Here is a 13,816-nt window from a genome sequence, read left to right as displayed (position 1 = left end):
TGATATGATGACACTCATCTACACCCACATCCCGCAACACCCACTTTCAGCTAGCACCTACACCCAGCTACATCCACACTCAACTAGCACACACACCAAGTTAGCACCCACATACAGATACTCTCCCTCCCAGTTAACACTCACACCCAGCTACACCCACTCCCAGCTAACTGGTTGTGGGTGATAGCTTGGTGTGGGAGAAGCTGGGTGTGGGAGTTGTAGGGTGTGGGTGCTAGCTGGGTGTGGGTACTAGCTAGCTATAGGTGTAGCAGGGAGGGGGAGCTAACTGGGTGTGGGTGCTAGCTGGGTGTGGGTGTAGCTGGATGTGGGTGTAATTTGGTGTGGGAGCTAGCTGGGTGTGGGAGCTAGCTGGGTGTGGGTGCAAGCTGGGTGTGGGTGTAGCTGGGTGTGGGTGATAACTGGATGTGGGTTCTAGTTGGGTGTGGGTGTAGCTGGGTGTAGGTTCTAGCTGGGTGTGGCTGTAGCTGGTGTACTCACCTAGTTGAACTCACCTAGTTGTGTTTGCGGGGGTTGAGCTCTGGCTCTTTGTTCCCTCCTCTCAACCGTCAATCAACAGGTGTACAGATTCCTGAGCCTATTGGACTCTCTCATATTTACACTTGAAACTGTGTATGGAGTCAGCCTCCACCACATGTAGGTGTGGGTGTAGCTGGGTGTGGGGGTGGGTGTCAGCCATTTCTCTGACCATCTCTTCAACCTGTTCAGGTCCTCTTGGAGGATCTTGCACTCCTCATCTATCATAACTCTTCTGATCAACTTTGCGTCATCCCCGAACATCGACATGTAGGACTCTACTCCTGTAAACATGTCGTTAACATATATTAGAAATAGAATTGGTCCCAGCATCGATCCTTGAGGTACTTGTGGGTGTGTGTTTATTTACCTAGTTGTACTTACCTAGTTGTGCTTGCGGGGATTGAGCTCTGACTCTTTGGCTCTTTGGTCACGCCTCTCAACTGTCAATCAACTAATGTACAGGTTCCTGAGACAATTAAGCTCTATCATATCTACACTTGAAGCTGTGAATGGAGTCAGCCTCCACCACATCACTTCCTAATGCATTCCATTTGTCTACTACTCTGACACTGAAAAAAATCTTTCTAACGTCTCTATTGCTCATTTGAGCAGTCAATTTCCACCTGTGTCCCCTAGTGCGTGTGCCTCTTGTGGTAAATAGCCTGTCTTTATCTACCCTATCAATTCCTCTCAGAATCTTGTATGTGTTGATCATGTCCCCTCTAACTCTTCTGTCAGCCAGTGACGTGAGGTTTAATTCCCGTAGTCTCTCCTCGTAGCTCATACCCCTCAGTGCCCCTTGTGTTAAATAGCCTGTCTTTATCTACCCTATCGATTCCCTTGAGAATCTTGAATGTGGTGATCATGTCCCCCTATCTCTTCTTTCTCCCAGCGAAGTGAGGTTTAATTCCGTTAGTCTCTCATCGTAGCTCATGCCACTCAGCTCGGGTACTAGTCTAGTGGCAAACCTTTGAACCTTTTCCAGTTTAGTCTTATCCTTGACTACATATGGACTCCATGCTGTGGCTGCAAACTCTAGGATTGGCCTGACATATGTGGTATACAAAGTTCTGAATGATTCCTTACACAAGTTTTTGAATGCCGTTCTTATGTTGGCCAGCCTGGCATATGCCGCTGATGTTATCCTCTCTTTTATGGGCTGCAGGGGACAGGTTTGGAGTGATATAGACCCCCAAGTCTTTTTCTCTCTCTGACTCTTGAAGAATTTCATCTCCCAGATGATACCTAGTATCTGGCCTCCTTCTCCCTACACCTATCTTCATTACGTTACATTTGCTTTGGTTAAACTCTAACAACCATTTGCTCGACCATTCCTTCAGCCTGTCTAGGTCTTCTTGAAGCCTCAAGCAGTCCTCCTCTGTCTTAATCCTGGAACATCTTGTTGATTTCTTCACACACCTCTTTGTTATTCTCTGTATACCTGTCCTCGCCTGTTCTAAGTTTCATTACCTGTTCTTTTACTGTTTTTTCCTCTTGATGTGACTGTGGAGTAGCTTTAGTTCGGTCTTGGCTTTGTTTGCTATATCATTTTCATAATTTTTCTCTGCTTCTGTTCTCACCCTAACATTCTAATTCCTGGTTCTCTGGTATCTCTCTGCTTTTTGTTATTCTGGAAGTTCCTCCAAGCCCTTTTGTTCAGTCCCATTGCTTCCATACATGCCCTATTATACCATGGATTCTTCTTTTGCTTCTCGGACTTTTCCCTTTGGGCCGGGATGAACCTGTTTACTGCCTCCTAACACGTTTGGGTGACATAGTCAATCATATCTTGTACAGACTAAGCTCTGAGGTCTGTGTCCCAAGGTATTTTCCTTAGGAAACTTCTCATCTCCTAATAATTCCCCTTTCGGTATGCCAGCCTTTTGTTTCCTACTTCTTTTTTTTTGGGGGGGGGGAGAAAATTCCTAGCTCTACCAGGTACTCAAAGTTTAATACACTGTGATCACTCATTCCTATGGGTGCTTCCATCTTAACTTCCCTTATATCCGACTCATTTAGGGTATATATCAGATTGAGTATGGCTGGTTCATCTTCTCCTCTCGTTCTTGTTGTTTCCTTGATGTGCTGGCCTAGAAAGTTTCTTGTTGCCACGTCCAGCAGCTTAGCTCTCCATGTTTCTGGTCCTCCATGCGGGTCTCTGTTCTCCCAATCTATCTTCCCGTAGTTGAAGTCCTCTATGATTAGTAGTCCAGATCCATTCCTGCTAGCAAGAGAAGCTGATCTCTCTATTATGTTAATGGTGGCCATGTTGTGTGTGTGTGTGTGTGTGTGTGTGTGTGTGTGTGTGTGTGTGTGTGTGTGTGTGTGTGTGTGTGTGTGTGTGTGTGTGTGTGTGTGTGTGTGTGTGTGTGTGTGTGTTGGGGGGGGGGGGTGGGAGAGAGGGAGGGGATGGTAAGGGTGTGTAGGGGAATTAGAGTGGGAGGGTGCGGGGTCCTGTTGTTGTGAGGCTGTGTGAGTACTGTTGGTGCTATGGTGAGAGGGGGTGGGGGTGAGAAATGTGGGGTGGGGGGGGGGTAATGTGGCAGGGTATGGGTGTAGCTCGGTGTGGGTGTTGCATGGTGTAAGTGTGAGTGCCAGATGTGAATGGCAGTGTGTGGGTGTAGCTGCGTGGGGGTGTGGGTGCTAGATGGGTGTAGCAGGGTGAGGGTTTAGCTGGGTGTGGGTGTGTGTGGGCCAGATGTGTGTGGCTGGGTGTAGCAGTGTGTGCCAGGTGGGTGTGGGGGTGTGGTTTTAGCTGGATTTGGGTGTGTATGGCTGGGTGTGGAAGTAGCTGAGTTTGGGTGTAGTTAGGTGTGGGTGCTAGCTGGGTTTGAGTTAAACATGGTGTGGGTGTGTGTGTCAGGTGGGTGTGGCAGGGTGTGGGTGTAGCTGGGTGTGGGTGAAGTTTGGAGTGGGTGTTGCTGGGTGTGGGTGTAGCTGGGTGTGGGTGCTAGCTGGGTGTGGGTATTATCTGGCTGTGAATGAAGCAGGGAGTGGGAGCTAACTGGGTGTTGGTGCTAGCTGGGTGTGGGTGTAGCTGGATGTGGGTGTAGCTGAGTGTGGGAGCTAGCTAGGTGTGGGAGCTAGCTAGGTGTGGGTGCAAGCTGGGTGTGAATGTAGCGGGGTGTGGGTGCTAACTGGTTGTGGGTGCTAGCTGGATGTGGGTGTAGCTGGGTGTAGGTGCTAGCTGGGTGTGGGTGTGGCTGGTTTGTGTGTAGCTGGATGTGGGTGTAGCTGGGTGTGGGTGTAGCTGGGTGTGGGTGCTAGCTGAGAGTGGGTGCTTGCTGAGTGTGGGTGCTAACTGGGTGTGAGTGTAGCTGGGTATGTGTGTAGCTGGGTGTGGGTCCTAACTGGGTGTGGGTGTAGGTGGGAGAGATTATAGGTGGGTGTGGGAGAAGCTGAATGTAAGTGTAGCTGGGTGTGGATGTAGCTGGGTGTGGGTGTATGTGGGTGTGGGTGTAGGTGCTAGCAGGGTTTGGGTGCTATCTGGGTGTGGGTATTGTTGCGTGTGGGTGTAGCTGGATGTGGGTGTGGCTTGGTATGGGTGTAGCAAGGGTGTGGGAGGTAGCTGACTGTGGGTGTAGCTGGGTGTGGGTGCTAGTTGGGTGTGGGTCCTAGCTGGGTGTGGGTATTGCTGGGTTTGGGTGTAGCTGGGTGTGGGTGTAGTTGGGTGTACTCACCTATTTGTGCTTGCAGTGTGGGTGTAGCTGGGTGTTGTTGTAGCTGGGTGTGGGTGCTAGCTGGGTGTGGGTATTGTTGCGTGTGGGTGTAGCTGGATGTGGGTGTGGCTTGGTATGGGTGTAGCAAGGGTGTGGGAGGTAGCTGACTGTGGGTGTAGCTGGGTGTGGGTGCTAGTTGGGTGTGGGTCCTAGCTGGGTGTGGGTATTGCTGGGTTTGGGTGTAGCTGGGTGTGGGTGTAGTTGGGTGTACTCACCTATTTGTGCTTGCAGTGTGGGTGTAGCTGGGTGTTGTTGTAGCTGGGTGTGGGTGCTAGCTGGATATGGGTGTTAGCTGGGTGTAGGTGCTAGCTGGGTGTGGATGTAGCTGGGTGTGGGTGTAGTTGGCTGTGGGTGCTAGCTGGGTATGGGTGTATCTGGGTGTGGGTGTGTGTGTCAGGCTGGTGTTGCAGGGTGTGGATGTAGCTGGGTGTGGGTGTGTGTCCTCACCAAATATGTACATACCTATTTGTGCTTGCGGGGGTTGAGCTCTGGCTCTTTGGTCCCGCCTCTCAACAGTCAATCAACTGATGTACAGGTTCCTGAGCCTACTGGGCTTCATCATATCTACAGTTGAGACTGTATATGGAGATACTCTGACACTGAAAAAGTTCTTTCTTACGTCCTTGTCGTTCATTTGGTTACTCAATTTCCACCTGTGTCCCCTTGTTCGTGTACCACCCGTGTTAAAGAGTTTATCCTTATCTACCCCTGTCAATTCCCCTGAGAATTTAATAGGCAGTGATCATGTCTCCCCTTACTCTTCTGTCTTCCAGTGTCGTGAGATGAATTTCCCGCAGCTTTACCCTCATAACTCATGCATCTTAGTTCTGGGACTATCCTAGTGGCATTCTTGTGAACTTACTCAAGCTTCATCTTGTGCTTGACAAGGTACGGGCTCCATGCTGGGGCCCGCATACTCCAGGATTGGTCTTACATATGTGGTATACAGGGTTCTGAATGATTCCTTACACAGGTTCCTGAAGGCTGTTCTGATGTTAGCCAGCCTCGCATATGCCGCAGACGTTACTCTTTTTATGTGGGCTTCTGGAGACAGGTTTGGTGTGATATCAACTCCTAGATCTTTCTCTTTGTCTGTTTCATGAAGTACTTCATCTCCTATTCTGTATCCTGTGTCTGGCTTCCTGTTTCCACTGCCTAGTTTTATTACTTTGCATTTATTCGGGTTGAACTTTAGCAGCCATTTGTTGGACCATTCATTTAGACTGTCGAAGTCCTCTTGTAGCCTTTTACTATCATTCTCTTTTTTAATTCTCCTCATAATTTTTGCGTCATCAGCAAACATGAGAGGAACGATTCTATACCTCTCTGGGAGATTTAAATTGAAATTGAAATTGAAATAAGTTTATTGAGGTAAAATACACACAAAGGGATGAGGTAGCTCAAGCTATTCTCACCCCATTCAGTACAACGTGTTAATATATACATAGACACACATCACAAATAAACATATTACCAAACATTCTGAGAGGTAACCATATACATTTCCCCCTTCAAAAGTAGTATGGTATCAGACGTACACACAAATACTTTTATGACCTAGGTATACTGTACAGACAATTTGCAAGACACCTGCAGATAATTCTACAAAATATTACAATCTTGGTGCAAAATTCTTATATCTCTCAAGAATATAAAACAATCTCTGGGAGATTGTTTACATATATCAGAAACAGTATAGATCCAAGGACTGAACCCTGCAGGACTCCACTGGTGACGTCCCGCCAGTCTGAGACCTCACCCCTCACAGTGACTCGCTGCTTTCTGTTGCTTAGGTTCTCCCTTATCAAATGGAGTACCTTCCCTTACTCTCCTACCTACGTCTCTAGCTTTTTCACTAGTCTCTTGTGTGGTACTGTGTCAAAGGCTTTCTGGCAATCCAAAAATATGCAGTCTGCTCACCCCCTCTCTTTCTTGCCTGATTTTTGCTGCCAGGTCGTAGAATTCAATTAATCCTGTGAGGCAGGACTTGCCATCCCTGAACCCACGTTGATGCTGTGTTACAAAGTTCTTTCGTTCCAGATGTTCCACTAGCTTTTTTTCGCACAATCTTCTCCATCCCCTTGCATGGTATGCAAGTTAGGAACACTGGCCTGTAGTTCAGTGCCTCTTGTCTATCCCCTTTTTTGTATATCGGGACTACATTAGCCGCTTTCCAAATTCTTGGCAGTTCCCCTGTGGCCAGGGATTCGTTATATACTATGGAGAGTGGCAGGCACAGTGCTCCCGCTACTTCCTTAAGTATCCAAGGGAAGATTCCATCTGGGCATATGGCCTCTGTCACATCCAACTCTAGTAAAAGCTTCCTTACTTCCGCACTGGTAATCTCTGTATCCACTGGAGCGCTCTACCAGTTACTCCTGCCTGTTTATCCAGCTTATGCATCAGCTTTTTATAGCGTACTATGTCAAAGGCTTTCCGACAGTCCAAAAAAATGCAGTCCGCCAATCCATTCTCTTTCTTGCCTAATCTTTGTCACCTGATCATAGAATTCTATTAAGCCGGTCGGCCGAGCGGACAGCATGCTGGACTTGTGATCCTGTGGTCCTGGGTTCGATCCCAGGCGCCGGCGAGAAACAATGGGCAGAGTTTTTTTCACCCTATGCCCCTGTTACCTAGCAGTATAATAGGTACTATAGGTGTTAGTCAGTTGTCACGGGCTGCTTCCTGGGGGTGGAGGCCTGGTCGAGGACCGGGCCGCGGGGACACTAAAGCCCCGAAATCATCTCAAGATAACCTCAAGAATCTCAAGATAAGCCTGTAAGGCAAGATTTACCCTCCCTGAACCTATGTTGATGGGTTGTCACGAAGTCCCTTCTCTCCAGATGTGTTACTAGGTGTTTTCTCACTATCTTCTCTATTACCTTGCATGGTATACAAGTTAAGGACACTGGCCTGTAGTTCAGTGCCTCTTCTCTGTCACCCTTTTTGTATATTGGGACCACATTAGCAGTCTTCCATATTTCTGGTAGGTCTCCCGTTTCCAGTGACCTACTATAAACTATGGAGAGTGGCAAGCAGAGAGCTCCTGCACACTCTTTCAATACCAATGGTGAGATTCCGTCCGGGCCAACAGCGTTTCTCAGGTCCAGCTCAAACAGGTGCCTCTTAACCTCATCTCTAGTAATTTCGATCCCTTCCAAGGTCGCCTGGTTTGATGCCACCTCTCCTAGCGCAGTGACCTCTCCTCGTTCTATTGTGAAGACCTCTTGGAACATCTTGTTGATTTCCTCACACACCTCTTTGTCATTCTCTGTGTACCTGTCCTAAACCGTTCTAAGTTTCATCACCTGTTCCTTCACTGTTGTTTTCCTCCTGATGTGACTGTGTAGTAGCTTTGGTTCGGTCATGGCTTTATTAGCTATTTCATTTTCATACTTTTCTCAGCTTTACTTCTCACACTAACATACTCGTTCCTGGTTCTCTGGTATCTCTCTCTAATGTCTGGTGTCTATTATTTCGGAAGTTCCTCCAAGCTCTTTTGTTCAGTTCCTTTGCTTTCATACATGCCCTATTAAACCATGGATTGTTCTTTTGCTTCTCGATTTTTACCTGTCGGGCTGGGATAAACCTGTTTACTGCCTCCTGACACTTTTGGGTGACAAAGTCCATCTTGTCTTGTACGGACTTAGTTGTGAGTTCTGTGTCCCATGGTATATCCCCTAGGAATTTTCTCATCTCATAATTTCCCTTTCGGTACGCCAGCCCTTTGTTTCCCAGTTCTTTTTTGGGGGAGATAATTCCTTGCTCTACCAGGTACTCAAAGATCATTACACTGTGATCACTCATTCCCAAGGGGGGGCTTTCAACCTAACTTCCCTTATATCCGACTCATTTAGGATAAATATCAGATCAAGCATAGCTGGTTCATCCTCTCCTCTCATTCTTGTCGGTCCCTTGATGTGTTAGCTTAGAAAGTTTCTTGTTGCTACGTCCAGCAGCTTAGCTCTCCATGTGTCCAGTCCTCCATGTGGGTCTCTGTTCTCCCAATCTATCTTCCTGTGGTTGAAGTCTCTTATGATTAGTAGTCTGGATCCGTTCCTGCTATCTACAGAAGCTGGGCTCTCTACTATATTGATAGTGACCATGTTGTTTCTATCATATTCCTGTCTGGGTTTTCTGTCATTTGGTGGGGGGTTATATATGACTACTTCTACAATTTTTTGTCCTCCAATTGATATGGTACCTGTTATGTAGTCACTGAAATCTTCACAGCCCTGAACAACCATCTCTTCAAAACTCTAACCTTTTCTTATCAACAAAGCTACACCACCTCCTCCTCTTCCTTCTCTCTCTTTCCTCACTACATAGTAATCCTTTGGAAACACTGCATTTGTTATGGTTTTCGTTTGCTTTGTTTCTGTGAGTGCTATTATGTCTGGGTTTTCTTCTAGTGCCCTTCTCCAAGTTCACTTGCTTTATTCGTAGTCCCATCTATGTTAGTGTACATTGCCTTGAAGCTCACTTTCTTCTGTTCATTCTCTTGTCCACTTCTTTTTGAGCGTTCTTCTGACGGAAGAAGCTGTTCATTAGGTGTGAAGATCTGTGAGGTGGTTAACAGGGTCACAATGGATTCTGGGATCGGGGGGTTGGGGTTCAAGGGAAGGGGGGACAGGTAGGATATGGGGTAAGGAGGTAGGACTGACATGGAGGATACCAGGTGGGGAGGGATGAGGGATAGGGATGGTATGGGATGAAGGGGGAGGGTGGAAAGTGTTGAGGGGGGACATGGTGGGAATGGGTGAGGAGTGACAGGGTCGGAATGGGGTGGGGGAGGAGGGAGGGTTGAGTGGGCATTTGGATATGGGCGGGTAAGGTGAGGGGTAGGGAGGGTTTCTATGCAAAGGAGGGTGACGGTGTTGCCCTCCCCTCTGGTGTTGCTGTTTGTAGGTTCCCCTCTTGTCTCTGGGACTGTTGTGTTGGGGGCTGTGATTTCCTGGTTTGCTCCTCTCTCACTGTGCTTCCTCCTTGCCTCTGCTGCCCTGGCTCTCTCCTCCTTCGTCCTGTCCCTCAGGAGGAATACATTTTTTGTATTCCTCCACATACTGCAGATGACTCTTCATGTCTAGAATAACCTCCTTTGTGGTCTCGTTTGCAAACACTATCTTCACAAGGCGGTCTCTATCCATGTTGTACCAGCCCAACTTGAAAACCTTCTCAATGTTTTGTCCAGCCCCTTCCATCCTTAACCCCTTTAGTATCCCATTTACTGCAACATAGGGGGGGACGAGGGGGAGAGGGCGAGGGCCAGAGAGGAAGGGTGAGAGAGGGAGGGAGAGCGAGAGAGAGGGAGGGAGGGCGAGAGAGAGGGCGAGAGCGAGGGAGGGAGGGAGGGTGAGATAGAGGGAGGGAGAGAGTGAGAGAGGGAGGGAGGGCGAGAGAGAGGTAGGGAGGGCGAGAGAGAGGGAGGGAGGGTGAGAGAGAGGGAGGGAAGGTGAGAGAGAGGGAGGGAGGGCGAGAGAGGGAGGGAGGACAAGAGAGAGCGAGGGAGGGAGGGGGAGAGAGAGGGAGGGAGGGCGAGAGAGGGAGGGAGGGTGAGAGAGGGAGAGGGGGAAGGCGAGAGAGAGAGAGAGGGAGGGTGGGATGGGGGAGGAGGGAGATTTTAGGTCACTCAATCTATGGTACTAGTTGACGTGTAGGGGGGAAGGGGGTCGGTGTTTTGGGGGGCGGTGTTTTGGGGAGTGTGGGAGTGGGGAGGTCTGGTCTGATGGTCGCTAGCCCCTGACTTGTCTCTCATGTGACAGTGTCTTACCCTGACTTGTGTGTTGTGTAGGGATTAACTGCACGATAATTCAGTTCCCAAATTTAGCTCACAGTAAGGTTCCTTCCTCATTCTCTACCAAACTATCAAGATTACTATTCTAGTAAGGAATGAAATGCATTATGTGACTACTATATGATATTGTATAAACCTTGCACACTGTTGAAGACTTCAGAGAGGTGGTACTTACCTTTCACCACCCAAGAAGTACAACCAGGCAGTTACAAGGCGGATCATCCCACGCAGAGGCCGACAGTCAGGTCGCTCCATGCGGTCGCTCCTCTTTATATGCACCGATGTTGCCACTAGCTCTAATTTGGTTTCTTCGCTCTATCGCTTGCAAATTTTCATAAGATACGTTGCACCCTTCTTGCTACACACTGCACCCACCCTAGTGTATGCAGAGTGTGGGTGCAACTGGGTGTGGGTGTAGCTGAGTGTGGGTGTAGTTGGATGTGGGTGCTAGGTGGGTGTGGGTGTTGCTGGGTGTGGATGTAGCTGAGTGTTGGTGTAGTTGGATGTGGGTGCTAGCTGGGTGTGGGTGAAACTTGGCGTAGGAGTGTGTGTGTCAGGTGGGTGTGGCACGGTGTGTGTGTGTGTTACAGTGAGTGGGTGTAGCTGGGTTTGGGTATGTGTGTCAGGTGGGAGTGTGGTAGGGTGTGGGTGTAGGTGTTTGCCAAGTGTGTGTGGCAGGGGTGTGGGTGAAGCTGGGTGTGAGTTTAGCTGGGTGTGAGTTTAGCTGGGTGAAAGTGCTATCTGGGTGTGGGTGCAAGCTGGGTATTGGTGTGGCTGGGTGTAGGTGCTGCCACGTGTGCGTGTTGGGGTAGCTGGGTGTGTGTGTGGTAGCAGGGTGTTGGTGAAGATGGGTGTGGGTGTTAGCTTTGTGTGGGTGCTAACTGGATGTGGGTGTAGCTGCGTGTGATGTAACTGGGTTTGGTTGCTAACTGGGTGTGGGTGTAGCTGGGTGTGAGTGCTGCCAGGTGTGGGTGTAGCTGGGTGTGGGTGTACTCACCTAGTTGTTTTAGCGGGAGTTGAACTCTGGCTCTTTGGTCCCGCCTCTCAACCGTCAATCAACAGGTGTACAGATTCCTGAGCCTATTGGGCTCTATCATATCTACACTTGAAACTGTGTATGGAGTCAGCCTCCACCACATCACTTCCTAATGCATTTCATTTGTCAACCACTCTGACACTAAAAACGTTCTTTCTAATATCTCTGTGGCTCATTTGGGCACTCAATTTCCACCTGTGTCCCCTTGTGCGTGTGCCCCTTGTGGTAAATAGCCTGTCTTTATCTACCCTATCAATTCCTTTCAGAATCTTGAATGTGGTGATCATGTCCCCCCTAACTCTTCTGTCTTCCAGCGAAGTGAGGTTTAATTCCCATAGTCTCTCCTTGTAGCTCATACCTCTCAGCTCGGGTACTAGTCTGATGACAAACTTTTGAACTTTTCCAGCTTAGTCTTATCCTTGACTAGATATGAACTCCATGCTGGGGCTGCATACTCCAGGATTGACCTGACATATGTGGTATACAAAGTTCTGAATGATTGTTTACATAAGTTTCTGAATGCCGTTCTTATGTTGGCCAGCCTGGCATATGCTGCTGATGTTATCCTCTTGATATGGGCTGCAGGAGACAGGTCTGGCGGGATATCAACTCCCAAGTCATTTTCTTTCTCTGACTCCTGAAGAATTTCTTCTCCCTGACGATACCTTGTATCTGGCCTCCTGCTCCCTACACCTATCTTCATTTCATTACATTTGGTTGGGTTAACCTCTGACAACCATTTTTCGACCATTCCTTCAGCTTGTCTAGGTCTTCTTGAAGCCTCAAACAGTCCTCTTTTGTCTTAATCCTTCTCATAATTTTGGCATCGTCCGCAAACATTAAGAAAAATGAATCTATACCCTCCGGGAGATCATTTACATATATCAGAAACAAGATAGGACCGAGTACAGAGCCCTGTGGGACTCCACTGGTGACTTCACGCCAATCGGAGGTCTCACCCTACACCGTAACTCTCTGCTTCCTATTGCTTAGGTACTCCCTTATCCACTGGAGCACCTTACCAGCTACACCTGCCTTTCTCTCCAGCTTATGGACCATAGCCTCTTATGCGGTACTGTGCAAAAGGCTTTCCGACAATCCAAGAAAATGCAGTCCGCCCAGCCCTCTCTTTCTTGCTTAATCTTTGTCACCTGGTCATTAAATTCTGTTAAGCCAGTTAGGCAAGATTTACCCTCCTTGAACCCATGTTGGCGATTTGTCAAGAAGTCCCTTCTCTCCAGATGTGTTACCAGGTTTTTTCTCACGATCTTCTCCATCACCTTGCAGGGTATACAAGTCAAGGACACTGGCCTGTAGTTCAGTGCCTCTTGTCTGTCGCTCTTTTTGTATATTGGGACCACATTCGCCGTCTTCCATATTTCTGGTAGGTCTCCCATCTCATGTGACCTACTATACACTATGGGGAGTGGCAAGCAAAGTGCCTCTGCACTCTCTTTCAGTACCCATGGTGAGATCCCGTCTGGACCAACAGCCTTTCTAACATCCGGATCCAGCAGGTGTCTCTTGACCTCCTCTCTCGTAATTTCGAACCTTTCCAAGGCCGCCTGGTTTGCTTCCCTTTCTCCTAGCACAGTGACCTCACCTTGTTCTGTTGTGAAGACCTCCTGGAACCTCTTGTTGAGTTCCTCACAAACCTCTTTGTCATTCTCTGTATACTTGTCCTCTCCTGTTCTAAGTTTCACTACCTGTTCTTTCACTGTTGTTTTCCTTCTGATGTGACTGTGGAGTAGCTTTGGTTCGGTCTTGGCTTTGTTTGCTATATCATTTTCATAACTTTTCTCTACTTCTCTTCTCACCCTGAAATACTCATTCCTGGTTCTCTGGTATCTCTCTCTGCTTTCTGGTGTTCTGTTATTCCGGAAGTTCCTCCACGCCCTTTTGTTCAGTTTCTTTGCTTCCATACATGCTGTTACGACCCTGGGTTCTCCAGTGGAAACCAGAGGTCAAAATTGAGCTATTAAACTTTCTAGTAGTACAGTTGGGTGCATCTCGAATGGCAATTGTTTGTATCTTCCCTGCCAGACGTAAGACTATTATTGTTTCTCAAAGAGCATTTAAAGACTGAGCTGGGGGTTGATTATTAAATAATAACATAGGCACCAACTTTGCTTACTAAGACTTTCTAATCATTCATAAAGTAACAATACGTTGAATAGGGGAAGATCTTTAATGTGCTTAGCTGCACGATCAATTAGGTCCTTCCGGCACCACGACATGAGGGAGGCCAGGTGGTCGCGAGGAGCTCTCTCTTCTCTGGCTGGTGTCGTGCGGATAAGACCTACTCTGTGGCTGCACCCCTACTCTTCTCCCTTCTCCTCTTACTTATTTCCCTTACTTGAAGTTCCTGTATCCTTAAGTTAAGTACGGGGCATTATTAAGTGAACCTACTCTGGTAGTATATATTGGTGAGACCTGGGGTTAGTATTTGCCAGTGTTTTGTTTACCCCTAAGTGTTGTGTTTTGTATTAGGGTACCACATGGTCTCACTACCCTAAGCTGCATCCAGCTTCAGTGCTTATCCAGTAGTACTTTACCCTAGCTTGTTATTAGTGTAACCTTGTATCCTGCCTATGTGGACCAAGGCTTTTAACGTAAGATAGTGTGGTAAAGTTATTATTATTATTGTTATTGGTGTGAGTGTATATGGGGGGTTGTTAAGAGGTTAATAAATAAGTACATGAATTACAGAGTATCTCTTCTTCCAGTGTG

At 47.9% G+C, this 13,816-nt stretch overlaps 1 protein-coding gene across 1 annotated transcript in view; it reads right to left on the bottom strand.

The window, feature by feature from the left end:
* LOC138371027 (uro-adherence factor A-like) overlaps positions 1-9,457 on the bottom strand; it is a 28,445-nt gene extending 18,988 nt beyond the window's left edge. The window contains exons 1-2 of the mRNA XM_069335670.1: positions 9,350-9,457; positions 8,728-8,817 (exon numbers count right to left, since the gene is read on the bottom strand). Coding sequence (XP_069191771.1) covers positions 8,728-8,817; positions 9,350-9,457 — 198 coding nt within the window. The remainder of the gene's footprint in view (positions 1-8,727; positions 8,818-9,349) is intronic.
* Positions 9,458-13,816: the final 4,359 nt, after the last annotated feature.

Source organism: Procambarus clarkii, chromosome 4 (genome assembly GCF_040958095.1).
Source record: "Procambarus clarkii isolate CNS0578487 chromosome 4, FALCON_Pclarkii_2.0, whole genome shotgun sequence".
In the NCBI taxonomy this organism is placed as follows: domain Eukaryota; kingdom Metazoa; phylum Arthropoda; class Malacostraca; order Decapoda; family Cambaridae; genus Procambarus; species Procambarus clarkii.
Note: the sequence above shows the minus strand (reverse complement) of the source record. Positions and strands in the feature narration are given on the sequence as shown.